Source organism: Urocitellus parryii, chromosome 11 (assembly GCF_045843805.1).
Source record: "Urocitellus parryii isolate mUroPar1 chromosome 11, mUroPar1.hap1, whole genome shotgun sequence".
Taxonomy (NCBI): Eukaryota; Metazoa; Chordata; class Mammalia; order Rodentia; family Sciuridae; genus Urocitellus; species Urocitellus parryii.
Genome location: NC_135541.1, coordinates 48,489,582 through 48,513,292, shown reverse-complemented (window position 1 = coordinate 48,513,292; position 23,711 = coordinate 48,489,582). Strand labels below are relative to the sequence as shown.

The window sequence follows — 23,711 nt, the reverse complement described above, 5'->3', positions numbered from 1 at the left end:
CCTCCCTGCCTGCACCTCTGAGCTGAATGAACAGTTGCTGAATGAACAGGTGGGATTCTTTGGTAATAGATTCTAGAACCCCAGTTTGATGTTGATCAGGTAAAGTGTTTGACTTTCTTTGTGGGTTACAGTTGGAGAAAAGAGAGGGAAACAAGATCTGCTTTAAAATACATCAGAACTAACCACAAAATAATTGGGCCTACAGTCTAATCTAATCATGCTTTTGTTTATTCACCTCATATAAAAGTCTCTTAGGAATGCATTTGAGCACAATATATAATAATAATAATAATCATAATACTATAACATACATTGTGAGAAACTTGAAAACAGTAAAATGTCCACCTGAAACAATGCAGTGTTTATAGACATACAAACCCATTGGTCATGCACATTTGTGCCATTTTTTAAACTATTGAGTCACAATGCTGAACTGAAGCATGAAACATATTTTACAAACTGAAACTGACACCAGGAAGAGGCCTAACAAGTGTTATCAGAAGAAGCTTCACATTCGCATAATTTACTACATCAGTTCACATTTTATTATAAAAATTCACATTGTTTTATCATTTTCTTTCAGAATGAATTGGAACATGACATTGTCGCTTAGTGGCAGGCAGGAGGCTAGCTCTTCAAAGTCAGTAGTTTGGGAATACTTAGAAGAATCATCTGTGAGCAAATGTAGTGTTGCTTTTTGAACCGAAGCCACAATTATAGTAGAAACCGGTTATAACCCAACTCATGCCGCACACAGACTTGGATAGAACATGGGTAAAAACAACGTCCCATCGCCCCCTACCCCTATCAAACCATACAAAATAAAAGCTCAGTATAAACCTTTTAGTATCGAATATGAGCATCCTGTTTGCAAAACCTGTTCATAAAGGGGCTGTGCAGTATTAGGAACTCAGACAGGGAGAGGGCAGGCCCTCTTAGCAAAAGGCCCATCCCTGTGTTCTGTGCAGAGGGGCCTGTGTCTCTCTTAAGCAATGTTTGGGTTATAGAATACACAATACAAAACATAACAAGAAAAAGTCGTAACTCTTAGGCAGAGTTTTCTACACAAATTCAACACCACCGTTGGCAGGCAATGTTAGATATATAAATTAATAACTTACAAAATATTACAGTATATACATGAAGTAATAAATACACGGTTATAAACAGGAATGGAGGTGTTAGCGCAGAAGGCAGTGCAAGAGGAAGATGGCAGCGTTAAATGGTGAACGGCAAAATGGAGTGACTAGAATCATGGAGTGAAGGGGGTAGGCAGAGAACAGGATGGGGCTGTGCAACCCACAGAGGCACAGAGGCTTCAGGACACAAGGGGCACACTGCCTTATTAAGTTGAGTGCTATACAGACAGGCTGACATGGTGAACAATACAGCCACCCCCCCCATCCCCTATTTTGTTCAATGTTATTCTGCTTAGAGCAAAATAGTGAGACCCTAGAGAAAAACTACTGTTAGAAGCCAGCAAACAGCCTGGGTTACCAGGGCCACTGTGGAGCTGGACTGGACAACAGGGGAAGGAAGTAGAATGTGGTTAGAGCTGTGTCCTTCCGGTCTGTTTGCAAAAGTTAAATGTAGTTAAAGTGAAAGATATTGCCCAAGAAAGAAGGAAGACTATTTTCTTTCCTTCCCCTCCCCCCTAGAAAGAGTAAAAAAAAAAAAAAAAAGTGTATGTCAGCTCTGAACACTTATCTGTGGAGAAGTTGGTACTAAACTCTAGGTATTCAACAGGCATTTTTAAAGACATGAAAATGTTTTACAAAAAAGGCACACAGGTTGGCAGACAAGGGGACAGGTGAGCAGATTTATAAATGAAGTTATTAATCAGTGAGTTCAGTCACTTGTCGGGACAGGTCCCGAAACTTAGTGCAGAGAGATCTCTCAGTTTTGTGTCTTCCATTTTTCAAGCCATTGAGTCGCGATGGGATACTGGCCTCCACTACCATAATAAAACTTCAGCTCTCCACCAAGCCTGCAGGCCAGGCAAGTCAACCACGGGATTCCTGAGCTGCTATTTGCTTCATGGCCTTGCATTCTGGCTCCAAACTCAAGTAACTGCAAAGGCCAGGTGACCTTTGTCCGGTGCGGGCCTTGCCCTGGTGATGGGCTGGCCCTACCATACAGCTGGCATGCTTGTCAAGGGTGGAATGTTCGTCTCCACATGAGCAGGGAGATTATGTGTCAATCGGGGACTTGTCTTCTGTCACAATGTCCACATCATCAGTCTCTCCCAGTGAATCCCTGTTTTCTGGATCGATGACACAAAGTGTCTTTGTGCTGCTGAAATAGCTGTGGCCCTCTCCCTCCTTTTCAGGTCCTTCAGAATCCTCCTCTTCCAGGGTCAGTTCAAACTGAAACTTCTCCATCAGACCCTGGCAGTCTCTGTTTCTTTCGTCCAGTGGTGGGGAGGGACTCTGGGGTATCATGCTCTGGTACCAGTTCCTGTTGTCTTCTAACGTGTCCAGAATGTCCTGAGCGTCGGGTTGTACCAGATCTGCCCAGGTCTCCCACAGTGGATGGACAATGTAGTCAATGAAACCAACCTGGAGAAAAATAAGATTACACATCTGTCATTGCAAAGGGCCCTTGAAAATCAAACAAGCAGTCTTGGTTCCCATGCTAAGAGAGAGCCATTCCAACCTCAGAGAGGTCAGTAATACCTATTGCTTTATCAGAGTCCTTTCTCTATGGTAGGTCCTACCCTGGATGCAATAGATGCAGCATCTCTTTTTTCATTTTGCAAAGTAAGTATTGTAGTCTGCCATTTGCAGAAGAAGAAACTCAGGAAATTAAAGATCTTGTAGAGGTCACATAACTAGTAAGTGATAGAGCTGGAACTGAGTCCCAGCTCTGTCTGATTCCAAAGGCTGTGCTCTCACAATATCATACTGCTTTTCCTTTTACATGTGCCAGGTAAGAAGACTGGCTGTAACACTAGTGTTGGGAATGACTGTGTCACTCCTTGGACTCTGTGAGTCATTCTCTGAAGATGGCAGCCCCAGGTCTAGAGTGTTCTGACTCAACATTCTTTCCCTGATAACTTCAAAATATGCTGTTGTGCCAAAACAACAGGAGCGGGCATCTGTCTGCTCTGGAATTTCTCAAGTTCTGGGGGCTGCTTCTGACTTGTAGAGGAGTTTGATTAAAAAAAAAAAAGAACTTGAAAATAACTCAAGCCCCGAACAAACAAAGATCCCCTCTATGGAGATGCCTGCCATTGTTTTGGATACATAGGACACATAGTCATTTCCATCAGAAGAGAGAAGGAAAATAAAAACAATTAAGCAGTTCCTTTTGCTGGTGTTCCTGTGAATAAATCCAAGGCTTATAGTTTTGTTGTGGTTTGTGTAGAGGGACTATGCATCCTGCAGGAGCTAGCCATGTGGCCTCATGTCGACCTCTACATTGTCAGACAAACAGGAAACGTGGGGGTGGGGGCAGGTAGAGAGAGAGAATAGACTATAGTTGGATGACGGAATGGAATTCCCCTGTCATGGTCTTGGGAGCTAGAGAGATACTGGCTTGGGATTCAGGGGGAGATGAGCAAGGGCCCCCAGGGGACATTACATGGCTATCTTTCCACTCCATTGGAAACTTTCCTGTATTAATATTCTGGTATTTGTCCAATCATTCGACCTATTCAAGTTGTTACTATATACATAACACTTGATCATATGTGACTCTTTCAAATATCTGGTTCTTTCTTAGCCTTCAAAAACAAGATTCACACCAAAGTTGGGCCATCTCTGATTGACACTGGTTATGACAACTTGACTGTGGATGAGTCAGATACTTCTCTTCTGCCCACACTTCATCCCTCCTCCCTTCTACTTCTTTATGCATATTTAATGGATTTGAGACTATTTTCAAGGTGTTTTCCAGGGACCAGAAATCAGCTCAAGGCAATGGAGAAAACTGAGTGAGCTGAACCCAGTGCTGTCATTTCCTTTCCTCGTTTGCTTTTGTTGCTGCTAAGAAATGCTTAGGACATTTTAAAAAGGTAGGGGCTAGTTGCTTATTTCCTAGCTCATGGGATGAAAGAACCCACAAATTCCAAGAGCACACAAATTCCATGAGCTTTTTACTGCCAGATGAATCAGATAAAGTTCAACAGAGGCCATCTGTGGGAAACACCAGAGCGCGGTGGGGGTGGGGTGGGGGTGATGTCATGGCATCGGGGAGACCTGACCAGTGATGGAGAGTGAAAAGCTTGGGTGGAGGGCAACCGGGTGACTAAGAAGAGAACAGCTGTTTCACTGGACACTGGGGAAACACCTGCTTTATCTGGCTTGCATGGTTGCTTGGGGATTCACGTAGGATAATATATGGGACCACACAGAACATCATATAAATATAAACCATCACTGTTAGTAAGAAAAATGTAAATTGCTTTTTATTTTATCTTGTTCCAGGTAAAGCTCTAGGTTATGTGATTTGGCCCAGATTAATTTAATTATATCTTGAATCTTTATAGCATTTAGATCACTTTTACAGATATTAAACTAATTTAGTTGGATTTCTCTAAGAAGCAACAAAATACTAACTGCAAAGAAACTACATATGGATACTATAAGTATATACAAATATGGGGCTTACAGGTAGTGGGGAAAGAGGTTAGATGCTAACAAAAATCAGTCCCAATTTTTTTGTGATAAACACCTTGGATATCCCATAAACCCATTTTGAATCATAGCACCTGGTTCAACCCATTTGTTGTCCTGAAAAAAAAAAAGCATTTCAGCAGGTCTTGAAGCTATTGTAGGAAGACAGATACTTTCTAGTATACATATTCCACAACTATTAGCATCTGGGGTATTTCTGCAAACACACACCCTCAAAGTATTATTTCCCATTCTCAGAACACAGAATTTGTAGGTTTGGACACAACTGGAAAATGCTAGAATATTCCTAAAGGTACCGTTACAAAGTGGAAAGGGGACACAGACAGGGCTTTGATGCCCTCTGATGATGGTGGCAACACATTTGATAATGGAGAAAGAGCCACAGCAGAGAACTGGACACAAGAGTGAGGAATTGAAGATAGATCTACAAGAATTCTGGAGAAATGGGATGGAGAGACAGCAGTAGTCAAAGATCAGCCAGATTTGCTGAAGTCATAGATGACTATCTAAATGGTTTGGGTATACACAGTCCAAATATTGATGGGTTTCTGATGACCACTTCATTCCTGCCCTGTGAAATTGAGTGTAATGGAGAAAGCTGATGAGTCATGAGCACAATGAAACTAACGGTGTGGCTGTCATTTCATCATTTCATATGTAGATACAGAAAGAGAGAGAGACAGAGAGAGAGAGAGAGAGAGAGAGAGAGAGAGAGAGAGAGAGAGAGAGATTTTGTTAAAATAAAGAAACTAGATAGAACTCTCCAGTTCTACAAACACTAGAAATCACAAAAATTTCTCCTTTTGAATACCTGGGATTTTTCCACAGAAGCTGTGTGTTTATCACACATTGGGCTAATCTCCATTCCCCTCTCTCGTTCTTTGTCTCCTTGTTGGAAAAATTCCTCCATGATGCGATCTGTCCATTGGCGATACAATTCCAAGGACTTGGTGGGGTTGCTCAGGTCTGCACAGTGTACCATGTTGCGAAGGACCTGAAATCATTGAGTTTTGGAAATCCCATAAAATTAAGTGTAAATACTGCCAGAACATCTTATCCTTCTCTTATTTGTACACTTAGTACCAAACCAAGAACATTTTAGTTGCATTATAATTATGATACGTGCACCAAAAAAAAAAAAAAAAAAAAGTGTTACAGTAGTGCTGGCCCGAGTTGATTATTTATCATTATGGGGCCCAAAGGGGGATATAGATATAGATATTGACAAAGATATCTTCTTAAACTGATAGTCTTTGAATTTAAGAATTGAAAGGGACACGGGAGTTCAGATGCGGCTATCATTTCCTTTCCTCAGTTTGGAAAGCATCTAAAGAATTACTCAAAGTAGATGTCTTCAAGTTTTCTGTTTGTGGAAAGAGGAGACTAGCTGATAGCACTATCTATAACCAAACAGACCTAATAAGTTTTAAGTCAGAGGGATTCAGGTTCAAATTATGAGCTTTGGGCACCAACAGTTATATATGTCCTATTATATAAAGATTTTGCAACTTATTTTTAGAACTAAGAAATTCAATAAATGGAGTTATGTTTTTCTCATAAATGAGAGATAAACTTGAACATCCATTTTCTTCAGCTTGTTCTTAAAATAAGGCCAAAGTTGTAGTAGCAGCCTAGGACGTATCTAACCGAAGGGCGCTTCCTTTTTCTAGATGTTATTTGTTGTGCTTTGTAACACATCAAAGTTCAGCACATACCTGTATACGATCGGTATAGTTGTCTAGAAGGAGAACGCCTGAGCTCGTCACTTTCTTTGTTTCTACCATTGTTTTCAGGTCTGCCAGCAGGCTCATGTGTTTAGACATATCAGTTGCTAAAACCTTGGGTAAAAGCAAAATGAAAACTCTCGATAAACTTAGTCTGTAAGACGGTAGAAAAAGTAAATGAGGAATATACAGAGGTTGATTCTTACCATGTCAATAACCATTTTCCTGAGTGTCTGACGTTGCTTCTTGGTGAGATTCTGGAAGATGTCACAGTGCTCTTCTTGGAGCAGTTTGAAACCCACAGCCAGGTGATGGTTTTCCAACACAGACTCATCATTGTACATCAAAGCCAGTTCTGAATCTAATAGATAGGAAAAAATGATGCCTTTAATAAGCATACAATACAAGTTGTATAATTAAACATTGTGAAATCAGATTTAGTTCTCCCTAGATGATTTTAGAACTATGGCCCATAGGTCCTTGCCTCTTAACATAGTGCCTCTCTATAAACAGAAGTAGTCAGTTTCAACTATGCTTCTGGTAGATACTGGTGAATAAGATTTCACTTTGATTAAAATTCACTGTCTCTTAAAATCCTTTTTCAAGTTCTTCTCCACCTCTCATGAAAAATATGACATCAAGTAGAGGCATTCTTGAGCAGCTGAATTGCATTTTTAATCTCAGCTTGTAATTTCCTTTGTTTCCACACATTTCATACTTTGGAAAAGAACAAAGTAAAGATGACACTAAACTTCATCAAGTATATTAAGCTTTCTAAACTATATCCACTTTTATTTTTAAATTTTATTTATGTATTTACTTATTTTGTGGTAATGAGGATTTAACCTGGGGACACTTACTCACTGAGCTATACCCTGAGCCCTTCTTATTTAAAAAAAAAAATGTTTTTGAGACAGGTTCTTTCTAAATTGTCCAGGCTGGCTTTGAACTTGAGAGTTTCTGGCCTCAGCCTCCTGAATAGCTGGAATTACAGGCATGTAACACTGTGCCTGGCCTATCTTCCTTTTCATATATGTTTCCCTCCATCTCTGGTAATTGTGAGTTTAGGATTTTCAAAAAAGATAAAGTGCTGGTGTGATTTTTTGTTTTACCCAAAGAATGTAGCTTTTTTGGTGATTTCAGTAAATGTGACACTAAACATCAATAATTTTTTCGAAGAATCCTGATGTTGACATTTCTGCCTTCTGGCTCTCTATACCAGAAAGAGTAATATCTAGGTACCTAAATCACAGCTTTCAGCCCACCATTTACACAGAAGAATTGCAGAAATCTTGGGCAGAGCTCTGCACTACAAACTCATGAAATCACACTTTCTCTTCACAAGCCTAACAACCAAGTGACGTAATGTGTTATAGTCAGAGGTGCTGTTACTCATATACCATTGCTTTCATCCTGTGCTTTGAGTTACGTCCTGAGAAAGGGGATGGGATCTCTGAAGTTATATGAGTTCCCTTGTTCTGGTCACCCTATGATCAAGAGCAAGCATCTATAGATGGCTATGGCACAAAAAACTTGAGCCTGTGTGGCACTAACTGGCCTGTATCTGGATTAATTCATGAAAGCACGCTTAGCCAGCTGATGCAACCCGTGCAGACAAGCAGCTGGCTGCAGTTTATGTTCTTTCAATAGAAGAACATGTTTTTTTTTTTTTAAAAAAAAAACAGTGTACCCCAAATCCAGATTACTCATTCTGATGATAGAGGATGAGGACTGACAAAAAGGACTTTTTTATAGCAATGAGCTCAAACAGTATTTTTATAAAACTATCAGTGCTTGATGTTAATCATGACCATAATGGGATAAATAATATCCTCAGAAGAAAAAGTACCTGAATTTTCAGCACAGAGAGATAGAGCATTAACTGAAGGAATGAATAAATCATCAATAGCATGAAACTGAACATTTTGAGCATAACAAAATCTTTGAGTATGATTTGGAATCCTAAGGCTAGACCAAACCAAAAGATAGCTGGGTCACTCTCCTTGGTACAGATCAATCCATGATCGAATCTGCATAATTGGAAAAGAGTGTGTGGCACTTTTAATGGCTTTCCCTTGAATTGTGAAAGGCCATTCCATTGCTTTTTGGGGAATCTTATTTCTGTTTGAAGCTTCTCTGCCTCCCCAGCGGAGATGGACCCTAGCATGTTATGATGTAGTGTGTGAGAGCCCTACATAATACTGAAAGTTGCAGTATGCATCCCCAAGCCTTTTCTAGTCTTACTGGATAATTCTACACATTATTCTTTCCTTTCCTAATGTATTTTCCAAACTTTGAGTCCTTTTTAGGGCTTCCCTCAGACCCTCTCCAAGTTCTCTCTGTAGCCCAATCAATGAGCTGCCAGACTGGACACAGTATCCAGTATCCTGACCCAATTTGAGTGGAATGGAAGGATTACCTCCTTATCACCCTTGTTATTATCTATAATGAAAACATGAGGAGGAAGAAATGCAGTGAATCAGACAATTATCTCAAATGCCTTTTTCTAGTAGTGAACTCACTTGTGTTGATGAGAAACTGATTGGAGACTCCAGGGTGATCCACGTCGTGGATGGCAGCCGCAAAAATGGCAGCCAGGATTTCTAAATCGGTGAAGACGGCCTGTGGAGCAAAGTGAGCACGTTTAATGCCATATTCAATTCACCTGTCCTGCTCGTTCAATTTCATTTGAAAGTAATGCACTTCACTCTTGTTGGGAAAGGGATTATTGATGTATATAACATGCTAATTTAATTAAATGCAGAATCTGTTCATCAGCCTAGTCTTTGTTATGAAAGGGACGGTGGCCAGAGCTCACTCCCACATCAAGCCCGCAGGCTGAGGTTTGGAAGGTCATTAGCACCATGCTCATGGCATGTGAATACCTGATGTCTGTGTTCTTGGATCAGTGGTATGGCAGCACAGTGCTTATGGAACACAAGCACATACAAGTAAAAGAAGCGAGTCAGACTGGCTCTGCTCTTTATAATCAGGCTGAGTAACTTAAGAGGAAAAAAGGTTAAATTCCAGACTCAATAAGATAAGCAATAAATTATCACTCAAAGCTAAATTTATAGTGTTGTCCCAAGCTGTCATATATTCATTAATTCATTCATTTAATTCCTATCCACTCAATCTCCACCACAGGCAAGATCTGAGAATGTTACCAAGAAGTGAAACTTAATGCCGACTGCTCAACAACTTCATGTCATGTCATGAGAGTGTCTCTGTCCCCACCCAGGCACATTGATTTAAACCTGGTATTTATTAGGTATACATTGTTGCTGACTGTAGGACAGAAATGTCTCTCCTGATCCTCTGTGATTACTTAAATCTTCTAGGCCTTCAAATGCCAGCTCAGCTTCTACCTCTCCCCCAAAGACCAATCCTATTACTCATGGACATATTACACTTTCCTTTTCTAGAAGCTTGTGGCACTCATAGCCAATTTCTTGCCACATGATAGTTATCCTATCAATAACACTGCAAGGGTTATAAATGGTGTTGTTCTGCTCCATGATATTTATAGGAGCATAAAAACAATACTCTTTCTTTCCTTCCGGGGATTCAAACACCCTTAGCTCCATCTCACTTGCCCAAGTCTTTTCTTAGAAAATATGAAAACAAGTGACAGAGTTCTGGACAGTTTAATCTATCTTTAATTTCTAAAGTGAGTCTGAAAATGTGACTGGATAGGGTTTGGCTAACCCCTTCCTGCAGTGGGCCAGCACATTTTTGGAAGTATCTGACCACCATTTCCACGTGCCCAATGATAGCATGGCTGGGCCATTGCTGATTGTACTGTTAAATATGAAAACGTTAATCTGTGAGAGAGGGAGTCATGGCCAACTCTTCAGATCTTGTCAAGTTACACAGAACATGGTTCCTCCTTGCTTCTACATTATTGATTTCCTCTGATGGAGATTTTCAGTTACTTTTTCTTCAACCTAGAGAATCAGTTTGCTGAATTTCTAGAAGAATAAGCCTATAGATGCTTATTCCTAATAGGAACTATACAGAGCATTGTATAGTATATTTCTATGATCCTCCACAGGGCCTGCAATGGTGTTGGGCAATTCTGATCAGTGCAAGCAGGTTGAGGATGTATGATAAACCAGATGTTAAACAAGACACGGAGATACAATGTATCCCTTTACCAGGAATACAATGAAGAGCAAAGCTTGGACCCTGCTAATTGTTTGAAAATTAAATAATTTTCAATTGGAAGGATGTAAAGGGAGGGTTCTTCTGATAGTAGAGAGCAAAGTAAGTAGAGATGTAATACCTTTTTATAAATAATCCAATGGATGGATGCTATATGTAACAAAGAAGCAGTTCAAGAATTTGAGGTCATCCACTTACATTATTTTTGTAAATATATTGCATATTGCATGGCACTTTTAAAAGAGGTTGAACAGGTATGAAAAACAGGTTATAATTACTCACATCTAATGCTGGCGTAGAAAGAAGAACATGGGTTGACTGGGCTACATCAGCAGCGTGCAGGCTGTTATGATATGCCACGTCAGAATGGTAATGGTCCTCTAAAGTCATCATGTAGGTTACAAATGTGTCAGATGAAATTTTGAATGTCTTTAGGAGGTCTCTTTCCTATGTGGTAAAATGGTTTAGAATATGAATAAGCAGATGTCCAAAAATGGAGGAAGGTGGGGCTGGGGATGGAGCTCAGTGGTATAGCACCTGCCTCACATGCACCAAGCCCTGGGTTCAAGGTTCAGTCCCCAGCACCACACACATGTGCACACCACACACAGACACACACACACGAGGAATTCAAATTACGAAAATAAACTGTGATAGAATAAAAATATCACAAAGAGATATCCAATTGGATAACCAACATTCATTCCTGTTTACTCACCTGAAATATGGCATACATGATGCACGTTAGGGGCCGATTGTGAGAGTATCCAGCCACATTAAAGATATTAAGGCCCCATTTATTCAGGTCTTCCAGCTCCTGTAATTCAAATTAGAGAAATTTAGGAATAAGGATAATTTTTAATATTTTCTTTTAGAGATGAAGGGGTCTTGCTGTGTTGGCAACACTGGTCTCAAAACTCAAGTAATCCTCCTGCCTCAGCCTCCCACGAAGCTGGAACTACAGGAGTGAGTCACCATGCCCAGCTTTAAATATTTTAAAAAATATTTTTAAGTTTTATTTTTTTGGGGGGGCTGGTGTTATAGCTCAGGGGTAGAGCACTTGCCTAGCACAGGTGAGGCACTGGGTTTGATCCTCGGCACCACATAAAAATAAATGAATAAAATAAAGGTATTGTGTCCATATACAACTAAAGATTTTTTAAAAATTGTTTTCTTGGACATTGGGTACCTAAGTCCTCAGAGCATTTATGTAGTGTGCTCTAGTTGCATGAAAATCTGAGAGTGGAATCGCTCAGGAGGCTGGGTGTCCTTATCATAATGACAAGTTTGTGCATTTTTTTTTTTTTTTTAGAAAAGAAACAGTGTGTCTTCATTTGTAATAATTTTGTTGCTGACCAACTCTGCCATGCGTCACTCCTCAGCCATTGTTGCTTTTAAAGATAGCTGCAAGTGAATAGAGATCACTCTGGTCCCATTTCTCTGATTCTCCCCTTGCTTCTCACTGGTCCATCAGTAACAGCTAGAAAACGGCACCAGGGAAACTCCTCTACCCTTTGGTTATTATCACTGAATTCAGGTCAGGGAGACTCAGCTGTCAGAATGTGCAGAAATAGGCCCCAATTTAATGCAAAAGGTCAGAAAGAAGGCTGTTCTTGAATTTTATTCCAGGGCTCTGAGGCCACAGATAGATCTGGAGGAAGCAACATCCAGATCTGTGTTGTGGGATTATTCCAAGATTATCTGATTTAAGGAACAACTTATTCCATACTTAATAACTGCCCACAGGCTTGGCCCCATGTTTAATCAATCTTACTCTAATGACAGCTTTCAGCAAGTCTCACTGAATGATCATTTCCCGAGAGTGAGCTCCTTTCACACTCTCACCAGGCTACGTGACCTCAGCAGTCATAAGATATATGAATATTCATAAGATATATGAATATTTTCTGTGCCTTCTTCCAGTGTGAGGGTTTGGGAAAAGGAGCCAGTGCTGTCCCTGTCTCCTCATTTCTCCTCTAGCCCTGTCAATCAGTGCAGATTTTCTCCCGGCCCCTAGCATAGAGTTCCCAAAATATCCTCTGGGATAATTCAGACCTGCCCACTGGCTTTCCCTTGGACTTTCCCTGTATTCTTCAGAAGGATGCTCCACTCATAAGGAACTATCCACTACTAAATTCAATTCAGGATAAAAGAGGGGAAAAAAAAACACAAAAAGCCTTTTGGTATGGAATAAGGATCTTCAACCAGGTGCCCCAGCATAGACAAAAGAGAACACTAAAGACCAGGCACAGTGGCACCTGTCTATTATCCCAGCTACTCGGAAGGCTGAGGCAGGATTTCAAGTTCTAGGCCACCTGGGTTCCATAGTGAGACCTGTCTCAAAATATAAGATAAAAGGCTGGGGATGTACCTCAATGGTCAAACACTCCTAGGTTCAATTCCCAGTATAGCCAAAAAAAATTTTAAAAATTAAAAATAAATGTCATGTAGGACGTAAGTTTCATTATCATAAAGTTTAACAAAGTAGAAGTGATTCCTACTATTTTCTAAATGATGAAGGGCCCCTGTGTGCTGTAAAGTTAAGAGCCACATGCACACAATCCCAGCTCATGCACACCTTGGCCAAGTGATCTTCATTCTCGGTGTTGACGCCAAAGCGGGAGATGCTCGTATTGTTTAAGCTTGAACTGTGCATCAGTTTCTTCACTCCGCTTATCTGTGTCATGAGCTGCTGCTTCTTTTTCTTCTCTCTGTCTTTCTGGGTGGGAGACGGGATCTCCACATCATTCTGCTTGTCTACAACAGACAAAGAAATATGTTTTAAGTTCCAATGAGTAGGCCCAGAGATATTCAAAATAACGCTAACTGTGGGTAATGGATTCTGACTCCAATAAAGAACTCTCATAGCATGTTCTCATTGGATAAAATATGGTCTGTTGCTCCATTTTATGCTAGGTGAACTGAGGCCCAGAGGAACTAACTAACTTGTCCAAGAAGAAACAGGGAAAGAACCCAAGCATAATCTTCTGTTCTTCTGTTCTCATTTAAAATTTTTTTGTTACAATGAGGTAACAGCATTTGAAAAAAAAAAGTGTCTAGCTGCTATAAAAGTTCTTTATTTTATGCTATTAAAAATTTCAATCAAATATTCTATTTCATAGTAGATGTATCCTGAATACTTCTGGGAAAAAAAAAATCTTAACTCTTTCAGGCCACAGAGATGGCTGTGAGGGCACAGAAACAATAATTGATTAAATTGCTTAACCACTACTTCATTGAACTAAATGACACCCTGTGGCCGAGAAAGAGTTAATGCAGCTTTCAGAAGTGGCGGACATTTATCTCTGCTTGTTACAGTGAAAATTAGTACAAAGACAGCTTCTCCATTTGAAAATGACATGCTTCCAGATGGCATGCTGGCATCCACACTATCTGCGTTTAGACTCTTAGAGATGACAGCACAGTCATATGCTTTCCCCAGGGACTTCTGCCTGCTCACAGGCCCTGATGACACTTCATCAAAGCAAAGCGAGACAGAACCAGCTTCACCTTCACCTTGCCACCTGGCAACAGGGCCGGAACAGGGTATTCTCTATTCCCAGCACACCCTGCTGTGGTCTGTAGGGGATCCAAGCTCTTTAGACTATAGCTTTTACTTAGGGAATAATTTTAGTCATCTCAATTAGTTCAGGGGTTTCCAACTTAATCCAGAATCAGAAGTACCCAGGAAACTTTCGAAATATACAGATTGACGGGCCCCACCCAGCTCTATTGAAACAGTATTTTTTAAAAGATTCCCCTATGACTTGGATAAACAAAACCAAATCTAAGAACCGATGACAATCACACACTCTTATTTTTCAGATGAAGTCAGCAACTTGAGCAAGCTCAAAGAACAATTTATTTAACAATTTTTTTTTATTCTGCAATTACATTGTTCCAGATAAAACTATTTAAGAGCATAGAACCCAGGTCCTGAGGTTCCTGTTAAAAATCTCTTTCCTGCCATGCAATCTCTGGCATAGAAACCATACATTATTTTTGAATAATAATATTTCTTCCTGTCACTTTATGCCTAATAATCACAACTTCTTCTAAAATGAGAGGCCACAATAACCCCTGCCTTTCCTGGCCACCATTTTTTCACATCTGGTTAAGAGGCTGTGAAATTCCCCTATACCTCTGCAGATGTAATAACCATCTCTAGTGGGACTAGCAGCTTTCCCCCTTTGTTTAATTAAAGAGTCCCTGCAACAGTGAGTAATTGAGCTGAACTACTGCTGTGTCTGGAACATTGCAATAAAGAAGAAGGCCATTATTCACAGAGTGCCAATTCGACTTTAATGGGAGTTTCCCTGTGCAAGCATTGGAACAACTGATAGGCATCCCTGTTCTGAATTTCCTCTGTTAAATGCTTAGCCAGCATAGCGTGGAAACAGCCTGAGACACAGACTCAAAAAAAAAAAAAAAAAAAAGCACAAAAAACACAGTGAATTTACATATACAGAATGTCCAGAATAGAGTGGGGGAAATGGTTGAATGGTTGGCCACTGTAAAACAAACATAAACAGACACAAAATAATGGTATCATCCAATCTCTTTCAATGGCATAATCTGAGATGCTTTGCTTGCTGAAGCCCAGCAGCATTTTACATCTGGAATATTCTAAGTTCTAGCTTCAAGACAGTAAGTAAGGAATTCAAAAGGATATTTTTTTTTCTCTTGTCTGTAAAAACATTAAATTGTCATGTAATATCGAAAAATCTTGTTTTATTTATGTTCTCTCCATCTACATCCTGCTTTATTTTCCCATGAAATTATATTCTTCTATTTCTATTTGTGCCAGCAACCTGGAGCCCATCATCATACAAGAGCTACAACACATATCTGGACTAGTAATTAGGACACCATCTTTTTAGATGGAAACCACACAAGTTTCACAGATCCCCAGATTAAGGGAATTCCCTCCTCCCAGGATGATGCATTTTAACACTAAATGACGCTTATTGAGATATTGCTTTTAACATTGCTAAAATCATCTCATTTTGCTCAGAGATGATTGCCATGCTCTGATCAAAGCCTTTTATAGTATCAGAAACTGTTAATAAACATTTCATTTTTAGGTCCAACAATTCTGTTTCCTAAAGACATTTTTTCCCAAACAATGTGCATATTACTCATGTCATTTTCTTCTCTGTGTTCCGACTTCCTATCAGGAGTGGTAGGTATTTCGGTCTAGAAATCTAGGTGCTAGTTCTGGCTCTGAAACATGTTAGCCAAGTGACCTAGGTTGATTTATGTCATTCTTCTGGACCTCAGTTTTCTCTCTTACAAAATGAGGAAGTTATACCATGAGGATATTAAGGTCTTTTGTAGACATGGCAGTCTATGAAGAAGGCTTCATGGTCCCCTGGGAACACCTATCATGCTCAAAAGATATGACTAAGAGTTCTAGGTTCTACACTGGCAGTTTGGAAATAAGCTTTATTTGTTTGTTCATTTTTTAAGACTGTCAAATTGCAAGGCTAGGCTTCATCACAGAGGACCCAGGTTGCCAAGCATGTCTTAGTAAAACAGATAAATTTAGTCCATTTGAGAATCACAGAATGTTTGAGTCGGAAAGGATATGGAATGTCATCTATCCCCGTGCTCCCATTTTACAGATGGAGCAACCAAGGCATCTTGTTTTATATAGTTTTTCTTCCTTTATTTTCCTAAGAATTCCAATATACCTGTCTAGTCTGTTAATTGGGGTTTAGCACACATGTCTTCTCCTGTACACCATCCTCTTAATGCTAAGAGCATGTAAGGATTGGGATTCTAATAACTTTCCTCCACAATTTGTTCTTGATTGTTTAATTTTCAGAATAATGAGAAGCCAAAAAATTGGTGTTCCTTAAGGGATGTGCCTATAAGTGACTTAGTGAAATCATGTCTCAAAATAAGAACTAATAAGGGATGGGGATACATTCAAGGGCTAAGTGACCCTAGGTTCAATCCTTGGTATGAAAAAAAAAAAAGTAGACATCTGTCTGTTCTTGACATATAGTTTTGAGACTGAAAGTTTATCTGTATATATTTTTTCTTTTTCTTTTTCTTTTTTGATATCAGGAATTGAACCCAGGGGTGCTTAACCACTGAGCCACATCCCCAGTCTTTTTTTATACTTTATTTAGGGATGAGTTGCTTAGGGCCTACCTAAATTGCTGAGGCTGCCTTTGAACTTAGGATCCTCCTGCCTCAGCCTCCAAGTTGCTGGGGTGAAAGTCTTGTGCCACCATGCCGGGCTTATCTTTATATCTTATCCAATTTCCCTCTTGATAGCCAATGATGATTTAAAAAGAGATTAATTAGTATACTAAGGCCTTCTTGCTATCCTTGGTAAATGGATGTTCCAAGAGACTAGGAATGAAGAGGATTGTTTTGAAGGATTAAGGGCTCAGACTTCATGGATCTTTAATAGTGAGAATCTCTTATTACTGTGTGTATATATGTGACTACATGACCAATGTGATTCTGTAACCTGTATACTCAGAAAAATGAGAAATTATATCCCATCTAATTCAAATGTATGATTGGTCAAGGTCATTGTACTGTCATGTGTAACTAATTAAAACAAATAAGAAAAATAGTGAGAATCTTTTCTGCAAAGACATATAAGCCATTGCATTTTAACATTTAACTAAAACAAGTTATTGCACTTAATTAATTTTATTCTTCTCTCCTGTAGTCAATAACCTGTAAAATGTAACTAAAACAGTACCCAGCTTATGCAAAATAATTGAATGTTCCAAAGAATAGGATTTATGAAATGGTCAATGGAGGATTTCTGTATTCAAAAGAATACAGGAGAAAGCGGGGGAAAGAAAAGGCTCAATATGTCATGTTTCCTCTTCAATTAGATCCTAGACAATTCTGGGAGATAGGAGGTATAAAAAATTCTTCCTCTTTGTTCTCTGACAGAGGTTGCTGCAAATGCAGCTGAAAAAATCCAAGGGCTGCAGATACATATAGAAACAGAAGGCACTTGTTAATCCTGCTCAGAGACCATTGGCTGCACAGTAATGTGCCAGCTTTGTACTAGGCTGCTCAAAGAGAAAGCTGATTGATCTGCTGCTGATAGCAGGAACTGCTTTGGTGTTAAAGAAATAGGATTGATCTTTTCATTAACAGAACTAAAGAGATATGTGCATCCATAGGCATCAAGGCAGATGCTCATTGATTTAATGATATGTGACTATTCCAAAAAGGAGAGTGTGATGGTCAGCTGTTACAATGGGTCATTTCCCTGGAAAATGGAATTTCATAAGCAAGTATAATTCAACACTAATTGAAAGTCAACAGAATAAATATCTAAATGCTACCCATTCACTTTGAAGTACAGATTTGCCAATTCTCGAGGCCATATTAAAGAAGTCAAAATAGGTTCATTTTACAACAGAATTGCCTTTAAGCCTGAGATCAGAAATCCCTAATAATCAAACAAGATGCATGATGGTAATTGAGGGTCATTCATGCAAACCTTTTTGGTCAGTGTCGTGTGTTAACGTAACAACGGAGAATGATAGGTAAAGGATCAGAAGACAATGATGCTGCTTAGAGAAGAATCAAATCTTTTAGAGATATGAAAATTCTCCTCTTTCCCACTGTTTATTTTTAAGAAATAACTTAGCAAAGCAGTAGTCAAATTACTTCCAAAGCTAGTTCTCTAAACTCACTATGGAATTAGTCTTCCAGCGTATCCCTTAAAAAGCACCTTTTTCTCAAAGCCCAGTTATTGGAAGAATGGGAATAATACCGTGTCAGAGGAGCTAATGGAGTTGTCACTAGGGTTTGGGGAATTGCATGTTCTGTGCTACTTCAGAGATCTTGGCAGAGATGGAATTGGGCTGGTAGATAAGAGGGACCTACAGTCATATAAGTCAGCCCATAATAAACGTCTGTCTTTAATAGCATTTGTATTCATTTCTATTTATTAACTTAAAAAGCATTTGTACTCATTTTCCCCCCATCATTTTCCTGCTTAATTTTTTTTCCCTTAAAGATTGGCTTCAGTTCTTATTTTAAATGGATTTTTTTTTTTTATATAACTTAGCCCCATTCCAAATTCACATAGAATATCCTTGATGGGTTGTGAAATTAATCTTGAAAAAGTTCCGTTATGGGACAGCTTTTTTCCCTTTTAATATCTTACCTAAGAAAGTATTTGAAATGTATTCAGACACCTGGTTCCCTGATCGGCTCATCTCTGAGAGATGTGTCAGCTCCCGGTTCAGCATTCTTTTGAACTGTTTGTAAAGAAGAAAAAATGCATTAACCACCTAAAGAAACAGCAAATTATCACTTTAAATGTTTCCAACTTTACTTTCTAGGAACCAAGAAACTGGACTAGCAGATACTGTTAGATAAATGATACCGATTCTAAAGAACATAATATCCCCTTAATTTGAAATTATTCCAACGTCACTTTAGGAAAGAAGGTTTTCTTAAGATATTTTAGTAGGAACAACTGGTTTTTTTTGAATATTCAAACACAGGAAAATAAATTCCATAGAGGTCAAATTTTTTTTTTACTTGAAAAATGAAATCGTTTTTAAAAATACATTTGTGGACAATTAACTCTAAAATATAATTGAGTTGATAACCTATTCAGCGTAAGGAGAGTAGATGTAAAGTTTAAAGGAAAACAAAAGCATTCTTTAAATATTAAGTTGAGTAAGAACAGGATTCAAATACATTACTGTATATTTAAATACAATTTCACAATCAGAAGCCAGTGGGTTAAATGAACACACAAATCATTACAGATGTTTTCCACTTCACAGACAACATACAAATGTAAAGGTTTCACATTCTATCACACACAAAACACAATCGAATTAACCCACCTTGATATAACCCCAAGATACAGATAACAAATAGTTTGCCTCAGGCATTTTGAATGCTCTTCTTGATACAATCCACAAATCCCTTTGAAAGAATTCAGTTCTGAGAGAGAGCAATCCCGAATGGATCAGGAAAGCCCTGCAGATCCAGTGGTAAAATAATCAAAACTTAGAAAAGACAAAGCCTCCAAAATTTATGGCATTTCCTAATCCAAACAAAGCCCATCACGGCACTCCGTTCTTGTTAGAAGCCTATGCTCCCTGCTTATTTCCTGGCAGAAGAGAGTAATGAAATCAGGAATTGTACAGAGGAGCAAGAGTCTGTCCAAATGCATTCAGCTGGCTGGCTTGAAACACTTATCAATTATGAAGAGTCCTGGTGGCGGAGGGGGGTTTCCACCCTAGATTAGTCCTACTCTGCTGAACTCTGCAAGGAGGCAGCAATTCTCCAGGCTGGGAAACACAGCCATCTTTTTAAAAGGAGAAGATTAAAATGGAGGAAGCCCCATGAATATTTAAGTAAATTTGAAGTCCCACCCTCCCCCATTTCAACTAGGTGTTCCTTAACCCTCTCTTTCCATTGCAGACCAGCCCTTTGAAAATGCAGCCTCGGCACAAAGCTCAGACACTCTAATTGTCTTAAAGCGATGGTGCATTTGATTAATTCACTTTCTGGGTATTTTTTTTTTAATTGAAAAACGTCAGGAATGTAGTTGTTTTCAGACTATGATTCCAGTATACAAGATTTTCTTTTTTTTTTTAAACTAGCTTTTTGTAGGGTTATGTGCCCACCAACAGTGTGCTGATGCATTTAGCCTTCTTTCACAATAAAATGAATGGGAATGGAATTAATTTATTTTTTGAAAAGTACTTCCTTATGCAGCCTGCAATTTTCTGCACTCTATCAGTTCATTAATATGCATGGTAGATCACATTCAGCAAATGGATTAAACTCATTTAACCTTTCCCTCCAGGATTTAGAGTGTGTTAGGAAATACAAGATATTTGCTGAGTGAACGATGAACAACTATTCAGGGTTGAGTGACTTGCTGATTTTGTACTTTAGTGTTACATCCTCTAATTCATGTTAGAAATAATTAGGAGTTAAACTAATTTTTCTTTTAACAAGCTAGGAGATGTTGAGAATGTCATTCCTTTCCTGTAGGCTCCCCTGCAGCCCGCTGCCCCCCACCCCACCTTCTCCTTGTCACCATTATTGCACAAGAAAGAGGAACAGTGGAAGAGCTGACTGCAGTGGGATTCCCCACCCAGGCCCACTCGGCTCCTCTCTTCCCTCCCCTCTGTTACCCTGCCCTAGACTCCCAGGAGCTCTGTACAGCTTGTTGAAGGAATAGCCCAGCGTCATGGCAACAGCCTTAACTTGCAATTGGCTCTCTTTCCTGAGAGGCATTCCCCTTCCAAATGAGCATCCTGCTTCCGACAATAGCTTCACTTCAGGCATCCAAGCCCGGGGTCATGCCATTGCCTGTGCCCAGGAGACCTGGCCTTTTGAGGTGAAGCCAATGCAAATCAGTAGGGCTGCCTGCTGACTCACTGCACTATGCATTGTCCTCAGAGAGGCTCTATCGCCCTTTTTCTGGGTAACCCTGCTTGCATATGTATATGTTTTCCCATGAGAAAATATGTTAGTAACAGTAACCAGGCATCATCTGAATCAATCATCTCAGCCACTGTATTTTACTTGTTGAAATTCTGCAATTTTGAATTGCAGGTAAATTGCATAAATTCCAAGTTACTTATTTTTAAAGATGCAACTGGTCTGTCACAATGGCCTCTCATCTTCTGTCCTCTAAGACTTCTGCGTGGAAGTCTTAGAAGCTAGAAAAAGCAGGTTTATATGCTCTGATTGATCTGCTCAATTTTAGGAAAGAAGCAAACTTTACTTAGACCATTGTAAAAATATCTTGTAAAAAGCTTAGAGGCAGATGATTTCCTCCCTAATTTTTTTTTCTGTACCCGACTTAGCCAAATGAAACAAACAATTATCCTCCATTTTATTTCTCTGGAATCTCTGAAATAGTTGGAGTCAATCTGGCTTGCACTAATCAATAATCCCATTTTACCAAGTATTTAACAAATATTTATTGAATGTTCAAAATGGCCAAAGCAGTGGAGATATAGCAGTGAAAAAAAGCAAACAAACCAACAAAAATTCTTTTCGTGCTTTTAATCAGCTTTCATTTAAGTAGAAATACTGGGATATATTAGGGTGTGTTGGTTAACCACAACAGTTAACAGTCTGGAAGAGGGGGCTTGTTCTTTATTAGCTATATTGACCCCTCAGCTCAGGGAGATAGGAGCAGGTAGAAAACAAATCATAAAACGTTAGAAGAGGCAAGATTTTTCTCCTCATTTTTTTTTTTTAGTAACTTCCCATTGCCATAGGGCCCTGTTGGGATATATTGTCAATAAGTCCCAATGTGGGAACAGGGAGGTGACTCTCATCTCCAGCTTCTCTCTTCTCTTGCATACTTAGAAGGGGTCCCTGTAGTCTTGGAAGTAGTGAACAAATACTACCTCCCTTCTTCCCACACTCCAATTAATTCTCCTATGAGTCTTGCTAAGGGTGTGGCAATGCCATCAAAAACCAAAGTCATCTTTAAGCAACCATAAAACACAACGTGATGAAGTACGCAAAAGGAGGTCACTCAGTGTCAGAAGCCAACCCACTCCTTTAAGTGTTGCTTAGCAACAACCGTTGGTTTTCCTCCTCCATAAGGGAGGGCCCAGCCACAAGTGACCAAAGCAATCATTGCTCTCATCAAAAAAACACTTATGAAGTGCCACACTTATGTTGGGCTGTGTATGAAGGAAGGAGGAGGGCCAACGTGGCCTTAAGGACAGAGGGTAGCGAGGTAGAGTCCAATTTGTATGATTAGCTCTGGCCTGTGTGACCAGACACATCAAGGAATGGAATGGGTATGACATATATATGAGTTTAAAGCTGGGAAGACACTTGAGGAACTCAGTTTGTTTAGGCTTTCAGAATCTGACTCTCAACTTGGAGTTGCTTCTGGTGAGCTAGAGAGGTGGCCATGATGCGGTCAACGAACCTTGACTTTCATTCTCAGTTCTCACTACCGGGTCTCGTAAAGCCACTTCACCTCTCAGATGTGAAATGAGAAAGATGCATGATTTTAGGATCTCAGTCTCTCGGCCCTGAGCTTTCATGATTCTAAGATAAATTTTGTGGCAGCCTCCTACAGTTTGGACGCATTACTTACCAGCAAACAATACTTCCCAGAAAATAAAACTCCCTCTACAATACCGAGAAAATAGCAAAGAAGAAAAACAAAACAAAACAAAAAAAAAGGAAATGCTTCAATCTGTAAGAATAAGTCACCAACAAAGGAAGAGAGCTATTTATCATATCTCAGAATTTTCCAGTCGAAGACTCTTGGAGTCTCCTTGTCTATCAAGTTAGGTGTTTTGAAAATACGAAGGTAAAATAGCTTCTGAGTAAAACCATGCCCCAAGGAATTACGGGATTGGAAGGGAATGAACATTATTTAGTCTATCAAATTCAGTAAAGAAATCCATAAAACAGGAGCACACTATTTCAAAGATAAATGTGTCTCCACTATATGTACACAGATCCTATTTTTCTTTAAGAATCTGCCTTCACACACAAAAAACCCCTGCTAAAGCCTACCTAGAAATAATGTCCCCAGAGTAAATGACCAAAGCCCCTTTTCAACACAGACAAGCAGAGTTTGTGAATGAACCCTTAGAAGACATATTCCTCCAGTGCCTACCAAAGTTTATGCCTCACATTTGTAAGCATTGCTAAGAAATTAGTTATTTTTTTTATAAAGGGTAGAAGGTACTAATTTTTATATAAAAATTTAATATTGTTTGCTAAGGATACCTTCTCTGTAAAATCAGCTATGATTTCTTCTTTTTTTTAAATAAAGCTTCTTTCAATAATAGAAGTTGTTTTAAAAAGACACTAAATAGCAATAGCTAAAATTCAGTCACACTTGACAGTGAAATTTTGTTTCATGGCTTCAATTTTTTCTCTGGTTTCATTACTACATATTGGAGGTTGTTTTCTTCTGAGCCAGTTTCTTCTAAAGTGATGGAACACTTCATCAGCTTTCTATATTTCTCTTCAAAGGACTAATTTAAGGTTTGTGCAAAGGTCCGCAGGCACATGTCTCGATAATGAGTTATTAGTTAAACTAACCACACAGGAAAGGTGGACAGGTATGGTCTCAAAGTCTCCATAAATCTAAAATTTGTTGATTTTATGTTTCTCAGAATAAAACAATCCAGGAGAGAGATAACTGCAGGGAACTAATATCAAGAATGTGGAAGAG

The 23,711-nt window shown here is 39.2% G+C and overlaps 1 protein-coding gene across 9 annotated transcripts in view; it reads right to left on the bottom strand.

Moving 5' to 3' along the window:
• Window positions 1–1,926: 1,926 nt before the first annotated feature.
• Pde4b (phosphodiesterase 4B) overlaps window positions 1,927–23,711 on the bottom strand; it is a 514,783-nt gene continuing 492,998 nt past the window's right edge. For all 9 annotated transcript variants that reach the window (XM_026409100.2, XM_077791662.1, XM_077791663.1 and 6 more), the window contains 9 exons: window positions 18,681–18,774; window positions 13,104–13,282; window positions 11,244–11,342; window positions 10,808–10,972; window positions 8,884–8,983; window positions 6,568–6,722; window positions 6,353–6,475; window positions 5,449–5,631; window positions 1,927–2,558 (listed from right to left, as the gene is read on the bottom strand). In XM_026409100.2, the coding sequence (XP_026264885.1) occupies window positions 2,190–2,558; window positions 5,449–5,631; window positions 6,353–6,475; window positions 6,568–6,722; window positions 8,884–8,983; window positions 10,808–10,972; window positions 11,244–11,342; window positions 13,104–13,282; window positions 18,681–18,774 (1,467 nt within the window). In that variant the 3' untranslated portion in view covers window positions 1,927–2,189. The remainder of the gene's footprint in view (window positions 2,559–5,448; window positions 5,632–6,352; window positions 6,476–6,567; window positions 6,723–8,883; window positions 8,984–10,807; window positions 10,973–11,243; window positions 11,343–13,103; window positions 13,283–18,680; window positions 18,775–23,711) is intronic.